General features: G+C 46.5%; 1 protein-coding gene across 6 annotated transcripts in view; it reads right to left on the bottom strand.

The window, feature by feature from the left end:
- Positions 1-20,505, bottom strand: part of LYRM9 (LYR motif containing 9) — a 251,078-nt gene that overhangs the window by 8,084 nt on the left and 222,489 nt on the right. The window contains exon 1 of one of the 6 annotated variants that reach the window (XM_068270248.1): positions 10,283-10,364. The exons of 2 other annotated variants lie outside the window; for them this stretch is intronic. Coding sequence is in view for 1 of the 4 variants with exons in the window: in XM_068270247.1 (XP_068126348.1) it covers positions 10,076-10,140 (65 nt within the window). In the remaining 3 variants the exon portion in view is untranslated. 3 more of the 6 variants (XM_068270252.1, XM_068270247.1, XM_068270251.1) reach the window with 3 other exon arrangements.

Below are 20,505 nucleotides of genomic sequence, written 5' to 3'. Positions count from 1 at the left end.
ATACACGAGTATATACAGCATTTATCCCCCTAAAATCCTGGGGCACAATTCTGCTTCCTGGTAGAATTTTGGCTTTCTGGTAGAGGCAGAGCTGTGCGCAGTAGCTCTGCCTCTTCTCCAGTCAATCTCCGCCTCTTCCCCCCCTCTCAGTCTCGGCAGTGATAAGGTGAGAGATACACTGCTTGTCATTGAGTGAGGTGCGCTAAAACTTTGAGGAACTGCATGGCAGGCTGGGAGTGACTGCTGATATATCAGTGGCTGGTACTGCTTGGCTGTGTTGATGAATGTGCACGACGTGGCAATGGACAATGTGACTGTTTTGAGCCACATGCCTAGTCCTTCCACTTTATACTGTTCACGATGACACAACTGCGCTCTACCTGGAGTCCTTAACAGAATCACAGAAAATACAGCTAAGTGTCTCCAAAACCATATCCCATAATCCCTAGTGGATTTTGTAAACACCCTCCTGAAACATGGCACATAGACCGCATCCGATTCTGCACTACGAAGTAGTTTTGTTACGGCGAATCTATGCGCGACAGATTTTGGGATGTGAGAGGAAATTGGAGTGCCCGGAGGAAACCCACACAAACACAGGCAACACATATAAACCCCTTACAGTATAGTGCCCCAGCAAGGATTTGAACTAGCTCTAGAGTGCAAGCCTACAGTGCTATCCACTACACCACCATGCTGCCCAACACACGTGACTAATCCAGTTAGATTTCAGTCTAACTCCTGATCTGCATACTTTTTCAGGGTATGTGGCACTGGAGCGATACCACGCATTGCGTCTAGTCACAGCTGTTGCGGTGCGATTATATAACAGCTGCAATGCAACAGTGTAAAAGGAGCTTAACCTCTTGAGGACTGCTGTGTTAAACCCCCCTAAAGACCAGGCACATTTTCATTAAATTGGCCACTGCAGCTTTAAGGCCAAGCTGCAGGACCGCAAAACACAGCACACAAGTGATTCCTCCCCCCTTTTCTCCCCACCAACAGAGCTCTCTGTTGGTGGGGTCTGATCTGCCCCCCCAATGTTTGTTTGTTTATTTGTGTTTGTTTATTTGTTTGTTTTTTAAATAAAAAGTGTGTTTTTTTTCCTGTTGTATAACCCCCTCCCTCCCTCCCCCCGCCGGCCAATCCCTGTGATCAGCTGTCATAGGCTTCAGCCTATAACAGCCGATCACCTCTATGGCTCAGGAGGGGACAGCCGTGTCACACGGCTGTCCCCAGTACAGCACTGCTGCTGATCGCAGCGCTGTACGGGTAATTAGACGTCGATTACACCGTCTAACAGTCTCCCGAGCGGCAATAGCGTGCGCGCGATCTCATTCAAAACAGAGCCCCAGGACTTTACGCCAATCGGCGTTAGGCGGTCCTGGGGCTGCCGCCGCGGCCACGCCCATCGGCGTGACGCGGTCGGCAAAAGGTTACAAATATTGAAGGTACAGGATCAGTAGGATAGCCAGGCAATTTGCATTTTTTTTTAAAGGAAATAAATATGTCAGCCTCCATAAGCCTCTCAGTTCAGAACTTTACAGCGGACCTGAACTCAGAACGTCCTCTCTTGTTCTAAAACATGAGCAACAGCATAATACCCTTTAATGAAAAACTTTTCTTTGTTACAGCTGATACAAATACTGCAATAAATCTGCAGTGTGTCTACTTCCTGCTTTCATGGACATAAGGTTAACATCCAGTGTTTACAAATTAGCTACTCTGCCGAGGCAGCCTGATGACACAGCTAAGAGATCAAATTACAGTTGTAGTTAGTCACAGATGAGGGGGGGGGGGAACTCTCTAAATACATACAGGGTGCATTTCTCTATGTTTTCCATTTGTCCTGTGCAAGAGTTCAGGTCTGCTTTAAGTCATTGTCCCAGAATGAGCATGCAGAGCAGATCCTTTTTCTCTGGTCTGCCTGCAGTGGCTGTGTGCTTGTTGCAGGTGTGACACTCAAAAACAACTAAAGCCAAAAGATCAGCATGAAACCCAGGCAAATGGCATTATTTATACAGGTATGAAGATGGCAGCTTTTAATACCGGAATCTCAAGATGCGAATCTGTCTAAAAGGCAAAAAAGTAGAAATTACAGATGACATCTTTTCAGTGCCTGATACACCAAAAGGTTGTGGAATTCTTCATTAACCTCCCCGGCGTTCCATTGAGATCGCCAGGGAGGCTGCGGGAGGGTTTTTTTTTTAATTAAAAAAAAAAACTATTTCATGCAGCCAACTGAAAGTTGGCTGCATGAAAGCCCACTAGAGGGCGCTCCGAAGGCGTTCTTCTGATCGCCTCCGGCGCCCAGAATAAACAAGGAAGGCCGCAATGAGCAGCCTTCCTTGTTTGGCTTTCCTCGAGCGGAGTGACGTCATGGACGTCAGCCGACGTCCTGACGTCAGCCGCCTCCGATTCAGCCCTTAGCGCTGGCCGGAACTGATTGGTCCGGCTGCGCAGGGCTCGGGTGGCTGGGGGGACCCTCTTTCGCCGCTGCTCGCGGCGGATCGCCGCAGAGCGGCGGCGATCAGGCAGCACACGCGGCTGGCAAAGTGCCGGCTGCGTGTGCTGCTTTTTATTTGAAGAAAATCGGCCCAGCAGGGCCTGAGCGGCAGCCTCCGGCGGTGATGGACGAGCTGAGCTCGTCCATACCGCTCAGGAGGTTAAGCATACAGGGTGGTCTGTGTCTGCTCCAGGTGTGCTTAGACCTGCCCTCAATTTATCAGGTAGACCACCAGAGTTAACTAATATCTATGTGCTTGCAACATCCCTGGATCTGTCATGCTAGAGTCTAGAACAAAGGTCATGTTCAATCTAACATGAGAAGCCAGAGAAGCCAGCGGAAACACACAGCACTGCAGAAGGATAGCACTGAACCTCACCTTTTATTGTGCCACTGCAACTGAACAATGATGACTGACAGTCCCAGTTATAGATGCAGCCTGGCTCTCACCTGTTTGCAGGGCTATTTCCCATTGTATTGCTTTGCATACAGCATCACACAGGAATGAAGGCTTGACACTTTAGCCTTGACTGCCCTTCCACAAATAAGGAGTAGTTAAAGGGACATTACAATACATGTATACACACATATAAGATGTCCAAGTCCCAGATTAAAATACACTGCATATGAAAAATCAGCGTTGAGTAATATGTTGGCGCTTTATAAATACAATAAAATAAATAATAAATGACTTCCTGTGTAGCAGTCAATTACAGTAAGCATTATTCTGACAGATTTTGGACTGGTTCATCTTTTCAAGGAGAGATTCTCAAGGTTTATTCTCAAATGCACGTATTTAAAGGGAACGCTCATGTATTTTACCATATATATCAGTGGGAACATTACCTTGCTTTCTGTTTCATTCTGCACTGCACAGCTTGCTTCTAATCATCCCTGATAAAATCCCAGACTGAGCATTCAGTCTGGTTTTGCTCAGTAATAATTATAGCTCAGTCTGTGTTCTCTCATGTCTTTTCAAGTCCAAGCCTGCCCCCTGCTGGCTCTGCTCAGGAATCATTATAGCTGAGTCTTTAAAGCAAAGCCAGACTGAATGCTCAGTCGGGGATTTTATCAGGGCTGATAACAGGCCGGCTGAGCAGTGAAGAATGAAACATGAAACAGAAAGCATGGTAGGTGTTTTCTCGAATGTTTCCACTGATAAATATGGTAAAATACACGAGGGTGCTTCGTCTCTGGTTCACTGGAAGTCTCATTTTTTCTCTTTTTCTTATTTAATCCTGTTCAGCCCTATATCAAGTGGATTTGCTGCAATCGCACGGCAGAACAAGTGTTTTATACTAGAGAAAAAGCCCAGCAAAGTTCCTGGGCTCTGCAGACCCTATTTCCTGGTAGAGGCAGAGCTTTGCACAGGAGCTCTACCTCTACTCCAGGCAATCTCCGTGGACCTCTGCCTCTCTCAGTGAAAGAAGACTAAGAGGGGCAGGGAGAGGCGGAGACTGACTGGGTAGGAGGCAGAGCTACGGGCACAAAGCTCTGCCTCCCCAGGGCAGCAGAATCTGCATCCTGAAAAGTCATGGAACTTTGTAGGTCTATTTGTCTAGTATGAAACATTCGTTCTGCCGCAGGAATGTGGCGAATCCACTTAGAATATAATGCTGAACAGGATTAAATAAATAAATAAATAAAAAAAAAATGAGACTTCAGACTCTCTTTAAAGGGAACCAGAGGTGAAAGATTCACACAAAATAAACATATCAGTTGATAGCTTGTAAAGAATAAATGCTCTACCTGCCTGATAATTTCCCCGCTCTGGTGTGCCTTTTTTGAGTGTTTTTTATCCATTATTGCTCCAGGAAAAATCCAATATGGCCGCCAGCTCATATCCCTTCTGCTTCCAGGTTATAAGCTGTTCTGGAAACTGCATACAGTAGATAATGACTGGCTGCATAGTGCACACAGATACACTTATCTGTTTCAGAGCTTCTTTCTCGGCAGCAGCAGCCCCTCCCGTGTCATCAGAGCTCTAAGTATGCAAAGCAGGAAACCTGAGCCATAAGGGGGCAGGCTTGGGCTTGAAAAGACTCCACAGAAGACTGACTCAGCTGCAATGATTCCAGGTCAAACCTAGACTGAATGCTCAGTCAGGGATTCTTATCACAGCTGATAACAGACAGATTAGGCAGAGAAGAATAAAACTAAAAGCATGTTAGGTGTTTACTGTCATGTTCCCACTGATAAATGTAATAAAATACATGAGGGTGCTTCGTCTCTGGTTCTCTTTAATGAGTTGCTCTCAGTCCAACCGGCAGAATAGTGTGTGAGCGAGTAGGCCAGCCAGCCAAATAAAGAAAACCTTCAGGCTGAGAGCAAACTTATTCAAGTAAAAAAAACAAAACGTGTTTTAAAGTGAACCTGAGCCAGACGGGAGGCATGCCCCCCCCTACCCAATTCACCTTCACATTTTACCAGAGCCTTTCGGCACTGGTATCAATTTTGAATGATGAGACATTACCCCTTTTCTGCCACCAGGAAACCCCACCACGTATCTCACATGCATGGGGTTACAAACACTGCCATTTGGCTGCATTAAAATCTATCACTTACCAGAGAGGGGAAGCCTCAGGATCTTAATAAGAGCTTCCCTCGATTGATATAAGCCCCCCCGTTGCAGAGCGAGGCACCCCTTCACATCGGGGGTAATGGAAGCGCAACCCCATCTGTGGAGAGGACAAAGCATTGTCGCTAATCTTCTGGGGGGCCGTGCTCAGCGACGGGGGACCACAGATTAGCGAGGGAAGACTCATTAGGATCCTGAGACTTCCCACTCTTAAAGGGGTTCTGTGGCATGTGTAAAAGAACATAAACTGACACCTACCTGGGGCTTCTATCGCCCACCTGCAGCTGTAATGTCCTGTGCCGTCCTCCTACGATCCTCCGTTTCCCGCCGCCTGTGCTGGTCTAATTTTCGCTGTAATAACACTGCGGCTGCGCAGCCGTGCTTGTGCTCGCTCCCCCGCTCATCATCGGGAGAAGAAAACTTCGTACTGCACCTGCGAAGTAAACTCCCAATGACACGCGCGGTAGCGAGCATTATTCGTCTATTTAGACAAATATTAGACCAGGACCAACGGCAGGGAACCAAGGACTGTAGGAGGACGGCGTGGGACATTACAGCTATAAGAGGGCAATAGAAGCCCTAGGTAAGTGTCAGTTTATGTTCTTTAACGCATGCCACAGAACCCCTGTAAGGTAAGAATCTCATTTTGTGTACCTGAGCTTCGGCTGATGGAGAAATAAAAATATATATATATACACACACACACACACACACACACACACACACACACACATATATCACTAATATTATAAACACGAAAGTTTGGATATTTGTTGCTCAATGGCGCAACAATGGTTGAACGGATTTGAATGAAATTTGGCACACACATAGTACATTTCCTGTAATAACGGAGAAAGGATACGCCTTTCTCCTCATAACCAAAACGTGGCCGGAGACAAATACAAATTTCACTGGGAAAATGTAAACTGCAGCCATTCTTACACTGTTAATGGCAGGGTTCTCAAACTTTGCACAGTTTGTCACTGGGTGACTGGGATTAATATTCAGAAAAGTGGGTGGAGCCTACAAAAGCCAATCCATATCCCCCTTTGATTTTCAAGGGGAATATTTAATTGCTGCCATTCTTGCACTGTTAATAGCACAAGCCTCAAACCTGGAACAGTTGGTCATTGGGTGACTGGAGTTCAAATTCAGAAAACGGGGTGGAGCCAAGCCAATCAGATTTGTTTCATTTCAATGCAAATTATTGATGCCAAAGACCACAAACCTCACAAACTAGGTCATTGAGTAATTGAGTGTTAGAAAAAGTGGGTGGAGTCAACACCAGCCAAATGCATACCCGGGCAACGCCAGGCCATTAGCTAGTACCTTAACCTCTTAAGGACCATAGGCTTACAACCCCCTAGTGACCAGGCTATTTTTTTTTACAATTTTGGGCTCTGCAGCTTTAAAAGTTTGCTGCAAAGCCATACCACGCAGCACACAAATGAATCCCCCTCCCCCCCTTTCTGCCCAACAACAGAGATTTCTGTTGGTGGGCTCTGATCGCTCCCCCAATGTTTTTTTTTTTTTATATAAATTTACCCTTTTTTATTTTTGTTTTCCCCCTTCCTTCCGCCAGCCAATCCCCGTGATTGGCTGTCATAGGCACCAGCCTATGAGAACCTATTGCTCCTAAGCATCCTAGCGGGACAGCTGAATGACACGGCTGTCCCCAGGACAGCACTGCCATAGATCGCAGCACTGTACAGTGTAAATAGACGGCAGTTTCGTCAGTCTAACAGTCTCCTAGCGGCAATCGCCGCTGGGAGACTGATGACAGAGTGGAGCTCCATCATTCAAGCGGAGATGCGTGATCTCCTGCAAAACACGCCCCCAGGACTTGACACCAATTGGCGTTACGCGGTCCTGGGGGAGCCGCCTCGTTCATGCCAATTGCCGTGACACAGTCGTTTACTGGTTAATAAAGGTGAGTGCCCATCTTATTCCTCTGTGCAACAGCAGGCAGCTACGGCCTATACAGTCACGCTCTTACATGGAGCTTGGCCATGAAGAAGAGGGTCCCGCTGAGTAGCATTCCGCAACACAGATCCCACTGTGAACGTAGCCTTTTTGTCCCCATAAATTTAATAGTAATAAACGATAAGTAATAAACGATATTTACATAGAGGACTCAAACTCTGTTTTTTGTGGAATCTTTTTCCTAAGTACTGAGTCGGTGGGCAGTTCTATATTGTTAGTGTATTGTGTCATTTTCCAACCAATGTTTTCATATGGCAGAAATGTTGGTTGGGATGAATAAGGTTTTAGCATTTGTATCTTTATTTATGCCAAGCAAATATACTCTTAAAGTGAACCTTAAAGCGGACCCAAACCAAACATTTTTTAATTAAAAATATTTAGTTGCACCACTCTGACACATACAAAGATAAATAAACACTCCTTCAAACCTATGATCATTTCAGTGCATGCTTTTCACCCTTCTCGTTTCATAGCTAGAATTATACTGGGGGCAGCCATTAGCAATTCCTCCATTGCCAGACACCATCTACTCCACCAGTTTGCCGGAAAAATCCCGGCAATTTGAAAGGAAGCGAGGGGTTCCTCCAATAAATGTAAAATATTTTATATTTGTCATCATGCAGCTGAAAAAAGGCTGCTATTTATTATTATAATTTAGAAAATAGATTTTATTTCTGAAATCTTGTATTTTTCATTTGGGTCCACTTTAAGTCTAGGAAAAAAAATTCCTTGCCCCAATAGCAGTATAGGGGGCGATATTGTGGCTGGGAACGCGAAGAATCACTCGCGTTCCCAGCCTGTCGGGTCCTGACGGCGAAACCGGAAGTAGCCGCCGGCGGGGACGGGAGGATCGGAGAGACACGGCGAGGGCACCGATCAGCTGCAGGGGGCTGAGGGAAGCCCGAGGTGAGTAAAACTTTTTTTTTTTTTTACTTAAGTGCCTCTTTAAAGCTCACCTAAACTGGGACAAAAAAATGACCTTTACTTACCTAGGGCTTCTTCCTTCCCACCATAGTGCCTGAGGATCCTTAGTGTCTTCGGGAGCTGCTCTGTTGTGCCGCTATTCCCCTCAGAAAATTCTCCGACCAAGCTTGATCGTGGGCTACTGCGCAAGTCTCCATCTATCCCAATCCCGTCACTGGGATTGGTCTAAGTGTGTGTGATGCAATTCTTTTTCAAACTGCACATGTGCAGAATGCTCCTGATGATGGAAGTGCAACTGATGGAGGCGTGCGGATAGGACTGCACATGCACATGAACAACCTACATCAGAGAATTTTCTGAGGACAGTGGGCCCCGAAGATACTGAGGGCACTTAAAGGACAACTAAAGTGAGAGGTATATGGAGGCTACCATATTTATTTCCTTATAAGAAATACCAGTTGCCTGGATATCCTGCTGATCCTCGGCCTCTAATACTTTTAGCCATAAACTCTGAACAAGTATGCTGCAGATCAGGTGTTTCTTACATTATTGACAGATCTGACAAGATTAGCTGCTGAACGTTGTTAAAACAACACAGGAAATTTGGGCGCAGCCGGCACCACCAAGAATTACGGCTATAGCTGCGCTCAGTGAGTGATTTGGGCGCCATCAAAAGGCGGAGCTCAAATTACTTTTAAAACACTGTAATTCAGCCGCCAGCAATAGCTGGAAGCCGAATTACATCGTTCTCCACCATCCACAGGGGCCTGGAGGGGTATAGTAATTAGCACTGCCAGGACTTGAGCAGGAGCAGGGTAAGCTGTATATCGGTTTTAAGGGACCCATACACGGGTCGATCGATTTGATCAATCAGCCGCAAATTGATGCACTATCAGCCGATCGATTTTCGGCCGATTTTGAACTATTTGATCTGACAGGATGGAAAATCTATCTGCTGGCAGCAGATCGATGGCCCATAGAATTGCATTGAATCTAATGGTGCAATAATGCATTTAGACTGATTTTCAATAGATTTCCAATAGATTGGAAATCTGTTCCTATTGTGTAGCACACATCAGATACATTCTTATCAGATTCGACCTGACAGGCATCTGACAGAAATCTATTTGATGGTCGAATCTGCTGCAAATCTATCAGTGTATAGCCACCTGTATCCTGCGCCCAAATCTCCCGGCAGCTATTTCATAGGTATGCTTGTTTCTGGTGTTATTCAAACACTACTGAAACCAAATAGATCAGCAGGGCTATCAGACAGCTGGTATTGTTTAAAAGCAAATACATACATGGGGCAGCATCCATTTTCTTCTCAACTCAGTTTCCTTTAAAGATATCCTGCTATAGACGCCCCAGGAAAGTAAGTCATCTTTTCTGTCAAGCTTCAGGTGTGCTTTAGGAGTGCTTTTGTAGCTTAAGAACGCAAACAAAAATATATATGCTAAAACCTGATTAAATATAATCGACATTTCTAAGGTTTGAAAATCAGTCCAGACTCCAGTTAATGCTAGATACACACGATGCAATTTTCCACCCGATCGACGGGTGATCGGATGGGAAGTTGAATTATGTGTACATGTCCAAAGTGCACCCAATTTTCCAATAACAAGGGTGTGAAATCGATTACTGTATTGATCGGACATGTTGGAAATTATTGCCTGATTCCCGCCTATCAGGTAGGGAAATTGCAATATGTGTACCCAGCAGGAAATCTCATAGGGAAATTCTGCTAACGTGATTGGTAGACAGCACTTTCTTGAACTGTTATGTTTCAGATAAGTTAGAGTAAACTATGCCCACACTATTCGACCTATCTCACCCCTTTGTGCTGTAGAGGGTGCTGAGATTGGACAACTGTTCCCTGTGAGGTTGCCTAAACTAGACTTTTTCTGAATTACACCAAGTTCTGAATATCTGCACAGTACACTTTTGCTACAGTATACAGAATTGCACACAGACTCGGTACTTGAAAAACCCCATTCCATAATGCTTCAGAGTTAAAGTCGCGTTACTTTGTAGCAATTAGCATACAAATTCACTTCTTCACTTGTCGCTACTGTAATTAACACCTTTGCAGCGACGCAGAGTTTGACGTCACGGAGACGTACACAGGGGCAGCACATGCTGACGCCATGGGCCAGTGTAATGTCAGATATTGCAGCCCCGCATGCGGATACTCGCTACGAGTACAAGGTCGCCGTGACCAGGTGTGATTACCGATACAGTACAGCGTGTGCAGCCAGCCCCCCTCTCTGTGACACGCAGCGTGTACGGACCTTCAGCTTCTCTACGCTCGCAGCACAGACAGCGACCTTCCTGTCTCACAAACGATGACGAAGCTTCTCTGCTGGTCCTTCACGCTGTGTAAAACCTTAACCAGAGCGCAACCTAGTGGCAAACTGTTGTTACTGCAGCTGTCTGAATTTCAATATAGCAGTCATCTCACTCAAAGCTGTCAATTCCATACCCTTTTATTGGGGTGAAGTCTCTTAAATGCCAATTCAGATCACAAATGCGGATGGCCATGTGTGCAGAACTCGTGCAGACCGCAACGCGTACGAACGCATACCATCCGCGTTTGTGTGCGTTGCGTGGCTGATCCCATCACTGAAAAGTGAATGGGACAGCCACGCGTTGTGACAAAATCTGCATGCAGCATGCGTTCCCGGACCGCACAGATCCGTAATGCATGCAGTGTGAACATCAGACAGTGCACTCTATGCACTGTCTGATGTCTTCCGTGTCGGCCTCCTGCATGCGTTTCCAAAACGCGGCTGGAAACGCGTACAGTCTGAACGGGCCCAAAGGTGTGTACCCAAGCACTGTAGGGGCCTGAATGCACTTTCTCTTTGGATTTTAGCAATATGTTACAGCCAGAACCCATTGTCTGGCCACTTCTAGACAATGTGCAAAGCAGCCAATATGCAAACAACTTACAGCACCACGGAATATGTTGGCGCTTTATAAATCAATAAAAACATGTTGACTTACGGCTATTGCGGTGCCCAGTGAACAATTTAGGTGCCAGAAACAACAGGACAGCTTGCGCAGGGACAGATAGCGGCGGTAAGTCAGGGGCATGGGGTTTGGCTATGCGGGTAGCTGTAGTTTGGAGCAGAGGGGAGGTTAGTGTTAGGCCTACTTTAAAAGAGGATGCCCAGGAAACCCAATAGTAGAATATCAGCTATTAGGCCTAATTCACATTGCGTTCCGTTTGCGTTTCTGTCCACGTTTGGCGATTTTTGAGGCAATTTTTATTTCCGACGGTACCTGCACGCTGTTTTTTTGTGAATCGCTTTTCTAAGCAGTTTTGCAGAGTGATTGCTTTTTTACACTTCCTGATGTCAGTCAGGAAGTGAACTGTTTGATCCGGAAAATAATAAATACAATATATTTATTCTTAAAAACACGAAAGCAATCGCTGCACAAAGCAATTTTGTCAGCGTTTGCGGTTTTCCTATACCTTCCATTGAGGCAAAATCGCCTCAAAAATGTAACGGTTTAACAGTGTGCTGACCAGAATGCTGTTATGGAGTAATGGCCATTTTTAAAATGGAGGACGGAAAAATCCATTGATCACAGTGGACAAATGGAAAGCAGGAGAGGAGAAAGAGATTGAGGAGTAGACTACACGGGAGGTAAGTATGACCTGTGTATAGTTATTCTTACTTTTTATTTTCCGTTCAGGTTCTCTTTAAAAAAAGCGAAAAACACCTCTAGTGTGAATGAGCCCTGAAAGTGTAGAAAACGATCATAAAATATCGGTATTAAGTATCGATATTTTGCTATAGCTAAGGCTATTTGCACACTAAACTCTACCAATGCCTAACCTTAACCACCCTCCTCCACCCGCCCTACCTGGATGGCTAAACTTAACCACCCTCCTCCACCCGCCCTACCTGGATGGCTAAACTTAACCATCCCTGCTGCTGCAAAAGCCGCACCCACGGCTAACCTTAACCCTTCATCCCCCACGGCTAACCGTAACCCTTCACCCCCCACGGCTAACCGTAACCCTTCACCCCCCACGGCTAACCTTAAGGCCCGGTTCACATTAGCGGTTGTTTGCCAAACGGACCGGATGACCTGACCGGATCCGGACCGGATCCGGATCGGAACCGTACGGTTCTGATCCGGATCCGATCCGGATCCGGTCAGGTTGCATCAGGTGGCAATCAGGATGCGATCCGGATCCGTTTGGCAAAATATACGTAAAAAAAAAAAAAATGTTGGGGTCTGGGAGGTCAGCAGAAGGGGGACCTGTGGAATCAGGCCCTCTGCTGTTTAGCACTCACCTCCACCTCCGACATGCTGCCAACATCCTGCCAACACCTCCAGCTCGTGCTGCTCCACTCCAAAATGCTTGCCCATGTGTCCCCAGCCAATATCGCCGCAAAAATCCGCATAGGAAGTGGGGTAGAAGATCCGGATTTCTCAGCCAGTGTGTTGTGCGGCCTCCGGTTCCCATTTGTTTGTATTGGCCGGATGGTGCAGTCCGGCTCCGCCCCGGATACGGCTGCCGGAGGGGCCGGATGAAAAAATAGCGCATGTTGGAACGGAGGCCGGAGTCCGGATCCGGTCCGGCTCCGGTTCTGCAGAACGGACCCATGTGAACGGACGCATAGGCTTTAATTGCTATGCCGTGCGTCCGTTCCGTCCGTTCTGCAGGCGGTGCGGCTCCGGCACGGCGATTCCGGAGGGCCACCGCAAGTGTGAACCGGGCCCTTCACCCCCCCACGGCTAACCTTCCCTGTCGCCACAAAACCCGCACCCACGGCTAATTTTAACCCTTCCTCCTCCACGGCTAACCGTAAAGGTAAGGTCCGAGGTGTATAAAAAACAAAAATCTACTTACCTCGGGCTTCCTCTAGTTGTAGCCGTCATGTGCCCTTGACGTAGCTCTGCTCCCCGCCGGTGGCCCGAGGTCCTCTCCGGTACACAGTGCCTCCTGCACTGCAGTGTGCGGCTCACATAGTCGCACTGAGTGCAGCCGGACTGTTCTGCGCAGGCGCAGTAGTTCTGCACCTGCACTGTACAGACCGGGTGACGACAGTGCGACTCTGAGCTGCACGCTGGAGCGCAGTAAGATGCTGACCTGGCGTAGGGAACTGGGATCCCCCGGAGCTGCGGCGAGGGCAAAGGTCGGCTGCCAGGGGATGGAGGAAGCCCAAGGTAAGTACGTTTTTGATTTTTATTCACCTCGGACCTTCCCTTTAACCATCTCACCACCTCTTAAAAAAATGCCATAAACGTCAATTTTTGGCCGCTCCCACAAGGGCCCATTGAATTTATTGGTAAAGGGGAAATTTGGGTACCTGCATTGCTTGATAAATATCGGGAGTCGGTCAGTGCCAAAATTTCCACACCTTATCAATAAATTCAATGGGCCCCTCGGCACCCAAACATCCGCCGGTAGCAGGCTCTCAAATTTCCTGCTTCCAGTGTTAGGCGTAAGTAGCGTTAGGCTACTGTTAAGAGTAGATAGAGGGAAGGTTGCTGTGAGAAAAGGTTAGGTAGAACGATAGTATAATATTAGTAAGATTTTCAATATCTACTATTGGTATTGGCCAGCGTCCAATAGCTGGCTTTTTCCAATAACGCCCCCGCCCCCCTCCTTCACCCTTATTGCATTATTTCCCCGTCGCCCTTATTGCATGTACAATCGGGCTACGGTTTTTATGCGTTTGTATGCACCTTTACAAATGTGTTGAGCTCCAAAACATATCCTGACCTGAAAATTTACAGTGAAAGTGTGTTGGCAACTTCATAAATCTGCCACCTTGTGCTACATTCTAAAGTTTATGGCGAGAAGAGAAGCTAGGTTCCATTTCAATTCTCCAATAACTGATAGGGGATTGGAAGAATATTTAATTCTCTTCAGCTGATTGGATATTTGAAGTGAACACAGTTTCGTTTCATAGACCGCCCTACACATCTCCTTTGGTAAAGGACAACTGAAGTGAGAGGGATATGAAGGATTCCATGTTTATTTCCTTTTAAACAATACCAGTTGCCTGAGAGTCCTGTCCTGCTGGTCTATTTGGCTGCGGTTATGTCTGAATCACACACCTGAAACATGCATGCAGTGAATCCAGTCAGACTTCAGTCAGATCTGATTGCCATGGGTCTATGGCTAAAAGTATTAGAGGCAGAGGATCAGCAGGGCAGCCAGGCAATTAGCATTGTTTAAAATAAATACTGTATGTCAGCCTCCATTTTAACCACTACGCCACCATGGGCAGCACGTAGTGGTTAGCACCCTCTCCTTTCAGCACTGGATTCCTGCTTAGTATTCCAGGGCAACATCTTCAGGGAGTTGGTATGTTCTCCACCTGTCTGGGTGGGTTTACTCCAGGCACTCTGGTTTCCTCCCACATCCCAAAAACATATATATATATATAAATATATATATATATATATATATATATATATATATATATATATATACACACTACACTGAAAATTTGAATTGAAAATTGAAAAATTGGCCCTAGACTATCAATCATTATATATATATATATATATATATATATATATATATATATATTTGCTCTCTACACCGCTGTGCAAGAAGTCAGTGCTTTATAAATACTAAATAATAATAATAATAGCGCAAAAGGTGGATCAGCGCAACACCAGGCCGCCTCTGAATGGCCTCTAATCAGAGGTGCGCTGAGCCCCGCCAGGAACTACAAACGCACCTTGAACCCAAACAGAAGCTCTGCATATACACCAAAAGCATGGCTGTTAAGTGGGAGCAGCTGACCAAAAACGAAATAAATTAGTACATAGCAAGGAAATGAACAGCACTACTTAAAAACAGGCAAGTGCCTACCTGCAAAAGAGTGCAAGCCCCACTTGTGGGATATAATACACACCGAGCATACACATGACCTGTCTACCACTGGAGGAGGATGTTAGTTTCCTGTAACAGCTTGCATGCAACCTATTAAGTACTCGTCCCTCCCACTGCGAAGAAGTCGATCCTCCATGGGAGGGGCCTAACACTAACTAAATCCTAACCTATGTATATGCATAGCCTGGGTGCGGCTAATCAAATAAAATCAAAAATTGAACATTGCGCAAAAGGTGGATCAGCGCAACACCAGGCCGATATTTATCTCACTTTAGGTGTGCTTTAAAGGGAAGGTTCAGGGAGGGGATTAAAAAAATTAAAATAAATTTCCACTTACCTGGGGCTTCCTCCAGCCCGTGGCAGGCAGGAGGTGCCCTCGCCGCCGCTCCGCAGGCTCACGGTGGTCTCCGGTGCCCGACCCGACCTGGCCAGGCCGGCTGCCAGGTCGGGCTCTTCTGCGCTCCATTTCCTGGCACTTCTGCGTCCCACGCCGGCGCGCTGACGTCATCGGACGTCCGCCGGGCTGTACTGCGCAGGCGCAGTAGTTCTGCGCATGCGCAGTACAGCCCGGCGGACGTCCGATGACGTCAGCGCGCCGGCGTGGGACGCAGAAGTGCCAGGAAATGGAGCGCAGAAGAGCCCGACCTGGCAGCCGGCCTGGCCAGGTCGGGTCGGCCACCAGAGACCACCGGGAGCCTGCGGAGCGGCGGCGAGGGCACCTCCTGCCTGCCACGGGCTGGAGGAAGCCCCAGGTAGGTGGAAATTTAATTTTATTTTTTTAATCCCCTCCCTGAACCTTCCCTTTAAATCAACCTCATTGCTTAGGAGAATTTTTGTCTCTGTTTTTACAAACACCTGTAGGTGGAGCCACTGCCTTATAGTTTAGCTATGACAGCCTGCAAGACTGAAGGCCTGAGCGCTCTGTGTATTCTTCCCCAGTGTATTACTAGTTTTTTCTCAGCTTTTCTTTTTTGGATCTCACCTCTATGTTTATTTCGCACTTGGCTTGTGGATCGCTTTCCACCATTTGCACATATTGGTGTGACTGACATCACTAGACTGCATTCATTTCCAAGTGCATTGCCACATTCCATGCTATAATCGCATCCTTGGTGCTTTATGTAGAAATTTGCTGCAGCATTTATATTGACATTCTTTACATCGTTCCAAATCTCGTTCATTTATAGATGTGTATAGAAACATTCACTGAAGACAGGCGGCAAAGAAAAAGTAATATTATTTCCATCCCAGAGTAACAGATATGCTTACCAAAGTTTTCGTTGTTAGATTTTTTCCCATGGCTACTCTCTGCTCGGTTATTTTTGCCTGCATGAGAGCTTCTGTGTTGCTGGTAATTTCAGCACTGTGCATAGAAGAGGGAGAATTCACACCAACTTTAGTCTGCTGTGTTATGTGTCTAGTACACACCTTGGACTTTAGTTACCAAGGGCCAGATGCACAAAGTTCCTATTAATTTGCAGTGAGCAGTGCATGGCAATTTTTCCAGTGCTAATGCAAGGGGAGCAGCCAAGGGTACTGGAGTTATGCACGTGTTGCTTTGGTAATGCACAGTACCATAGCAATATGCTTTGCACTAATAGTGTAACGCAGTGGTCCTCAAACCAAGGCCTGCGGGCCGAATGCGGCCCCCTGAGGCTTTTTTACCGCTCCCCCACACAAAGTGTATTACTTATAGATGCAGTCAGTCACATCTTTAAATATTGGTGGACCACATATAGAATAGCAGTGCTGGCACCACCCATCCACATGGAAGCCAGAAAGCAGTAATTTTGCTGGTTTCCAATCAAATTCCACATCAGGTGACACTGCTGTCCAATTGGACTTAAGGTTGTCACCTGGGTATGCTTCACAGTCTGGCCCATAAGTACATCATTTTATGTATAATCCCGCCCCCCAGCAGTCTGAAGTATGTTGACCAGGCCCTCGACCCAAAACGTTTGGGGACCCCTGGTGTAACGTGTGCTGCTCCCTTTGTACAGCAGGCCCCAAGAAACAATTGTTCATGAACATTTCCTAATACAAACATATTATTTCCTGCACTATGAAGAGAGTAGGGGGAGATCGAGCAGCAGCTGGGCATGGTTTTACTGTTTTCAACACGATGTGCACAGTGTGAAAGGTTCATAATTCTGATATTTAGGGGCACACATATCTACAGTGGCTGGATAGTGTACTGGGTAAGGGCTCTGCCTTTGACATAGGAGACCAGGGTTTGAATCCTGGCTAGGGTTAGTACCTATTCAGTAAGAAGTCCTTGGGTAAAACTTCCTAACACTGCAGGGTAGCCCCTTGAGCACGCCCTTAGTAGCTGCAGCGCTTTGAGTCCAACAGGAGAAAAGCGCAATACAAATGTTAGTATTATTACATAATTATGATATCTGGGGGCACACATGGTTAGCTAATACTAATAGCTGTGACAAAACTGAACCTGTGTGTTGATGTACACAAGCCGTTAGCAGAGAGTGTTAACTCACATTTCTCTCAATACACTGCACACTTCTCTACACTTCCACTTTCACAACAGGAAGTTTTGCTGTGAAGGTGGAAGTGTTGGGGAGAGGGAGAGCAGCATGCAGCGCATTAGAGAGAGGTAACAACATAGGTGAGTTAACACTCTGCCGAGGCCCCGCCCATCAACATGCAGGTTTAGTTTTCCCATGGCCGAAATTGAATTCGGTATTTGCCAGTTCATCCTTACTGCCAACCACAAAGGCAAGACGGGTTGTGATATAAGTTCTGATGTGTTTTCAGTGTGAATTGTTGAGCTCCTGAATATTTGTGGGTTGTGTCTCATTGTAGAAAGGAGAGGGAGTGAGCTATGTCGTGCTGAAATGGAGGAAATCAGGAGCTGAGTTGCTGGGGAAGGAAGGGGGAAGCCCAGGTGTAAATTCTGCATGGGGCCCAGAGGTCTTTCGCTACATCACTGTGTATTTGATTGTAATATTGTGTTTTTATAACAATAACAACAATAACAATAATATTTATCTAGCGCTTTTCTCCCTGGGGACTCAAAGCGCTGTGACCCGGCATTATGCAGTCTCAAAGGCTCGGGAAAAGAGGTGAGTTTTTAGCCTTTTTTTAAAGCTGTCCAAAGAAGGAGCCTCTCGTACTGATTGTGGAAGTGAGTTCCATAGAGTAGGGGCTACATAGGAAAAGGCCCGAGCACCAAATGTTAAGTGTATCCTGGCCTGGGAATAACCAGCTACATCTTGTTGGCAGAGCGGAGGGTGCGTGGAGGGGCATAAAGTTCCAATAGATTCGCTATGTATTTGGGTCCCATGTGGTGTAAAGCCTTGAATGTCAGCAGGCAGGTCTTAAAATTGATTCTACATTTTACTGGCAACCAGTGAAGAGTTTGCAGTACTGGGGTGATGTGTGAGCTGCGGGGGGCATTGGCTAGGAGTCTCGCTGCAGCATTCTGTACTAGCTGTAAGGGGCGCAGAACCTTCTCTGTAGATCCGATGAACAGGGTGTTGCAGTAGTCTAGGAGGGAGGATACAAATGCATGAACCAGGACAGGTAGGTCCTCAGCTGGGATAAGGTGCTTGATTCTCGCTATATTTCTTAGATGGAAGAAGGAAGACTTGACGACAGCTGATATCTGCTGTTTGAGTTTTAGATTTCCATCCAGGATCACCCCAAGGTTTCGCACAGAGTCTTTATACTGTACAGTATCTCCCCCAATTGCTAGTTTGAAGTGGTGAGCGTTTTGGACTTTATCCATCATGTGTGGACTACCTACCACCAACACCTCTGTTTTGTCAGAGTTCAGCCTCAGCCAGCTGGTGTTCATCCAATTTTGTAAATCCACTAGACACGCATTTGTGGATGCTGATGGGTCTTGGGTGCCAGGCTTGAAGGACAGATACAGTTGTGTGTCATCTGCATAACAATGGTAATCTAGGCCATAGTTCTGCATTATTTTGCCCAGTGGGAGCATGTAGACTGCAAAGAGTAATGGTGATAGTACAGAACCCTGTGGAACTTCATAGGGAAGTGGTACTGGATTAGAGTAGTGTGTGCCCAGGCATACTTGCTGTGTCCTGCCAGATAGGAAGGTCTGAAACCAGCTAAGAACAGTACCCCTTAGGCCACAGTAATTCTTCAGTCGCTGGATTAGTATTTTATGATCCACAGTATCAAATGCTGCAGACAAGTCAAGAAGAATCCGAATTGAGCAATCACCCTTGTCCCTTGCAGTAAGTAGATCATTCATTACTCGGACTAATGCCGTTTCAGTGCTGTGCCTTTTCCTGAATCCTGACTGAAAAGTATCAAAGATGTTGTTATCTGTAAGCCTGGCTTCTAGCTGGTTGGCGACTGCTTTCTCGATAACTTTTGATAGGAACGGTAAGTTCGCCACAGGTCTGTAGTTGGTTACAGATTTAGGATCTAGTGATGGTTTCTTCAAGAGGGGTTTTATGATTGCTTTCTTTAGTTCTTCCGGGAAACGTCCACTTTGCAAGGAGCACTGAGTGATTTTGTGAAGTGCTGGCCTGATCAGCTTTGGGCACTGCATTAAGGATCCAGTTGGGCCAGGATCCAGGTCTGTGCTCCTCAGACCCTGATTTACGCCACTGTCTTTCTAGTCTGCGCCCTTTCTTTTTTAGATCCATGATGGTTTTGTCAAACCAATTAGCTTTCTGCTTTTTGGTTGCTGATTTGGTGCACCATGGGGCAATACGGTCAAGTGTTTCATATATTGTGTTGTTGTACTGGTTTACTAGAGTGTTTGGGTCCATTTGACAGTGGAGTAGATTTGTAAAATCCAGGTTGGCAGTTATCCTCTCCGGTGTTAATTTATTCAGGGGACGGATTTTGCGGAAAATCATGAGTTTTCTGCCGTGAGCATTTCTGGCGTTTGTGAATTTGGTTCTGCATTTTTGTATATGTTTGCATATTCCATGTGTTTGTGTTTTGCTTTTCTTAAGTCTACCATACACATTAGAGATATAGTGTCATTTAGGGATTGAAATGGGTGATAGTGCAGGGCCAAGGCTGTACATACACATTGCTGGTCTCCAGGCTAGTGGCGCCTTCTGTTGCTGTGTGTGGGGGGGGGGGGGGGGGGGAGGGAGTAGGACTGACAGAGAGGAGCTTGAGCAGCATGTGGGGTGAGTGGGGAGAACAATGCCCTCGGCCAGCATGAAGCCGAGTTGGACAGTGCAGGGCCGAGGCTGTACATACACATTGCTAGTCTCCAGGCTAGTGGCGCCTTCTGTTGCTGTGGGGGGGGGGAGGGAGTAGGACTGACAGAGAGGAGCTTGAGGAGCATGTGGGGTGAGTGGGGAGAACAATGCCCTCGGCCAGCATGAAGCCGAGTTGGACAGTGCATTGCCGAGGCTGTACAGACTCATTGCTAGTCTCCAGGCTAGTGGCACGCTCTGTTGCTGTGTAAACAAACTTTATTTATGGTATACAACAAACAGTGGTTGTAACTACAGAGCTTGGGGCCCCAGTGCAAGTTTTGCATGGGGCCCCAAGCACTGCATTGATATGGCACTCCAAAACCTATTAATCACAGCTGCAGTGTCAGAGAGGTGTAATCAGAGTAAGAAAGCAGTTTGTTAAAGCGAACCCAAACCAAACATATTTTTTTAATTCAAATCATTTAGTTGCACC

The sequence above is a fragment of the Hyperolius riggenbachi genome, chromosome 2 (assembly GCF_040937935.1).
Source record: "Hyperolius riggenbachi isolate aHypRig1 chromosome 2, aHypRig1.pri, whole genome shotgun sequence".
Lineage (NCBI taxonomy): Eukaryota > Metazoa > Chordata > Amphibia > Anura > Hyperoliidae > Hyperolius > Hyperolius riggenbachi.
The sequence above is the reverse complement of the archived record's forward strand: the minus strand, read 5'-3'. Positions and strand labels throughout refer to the sequence as shown.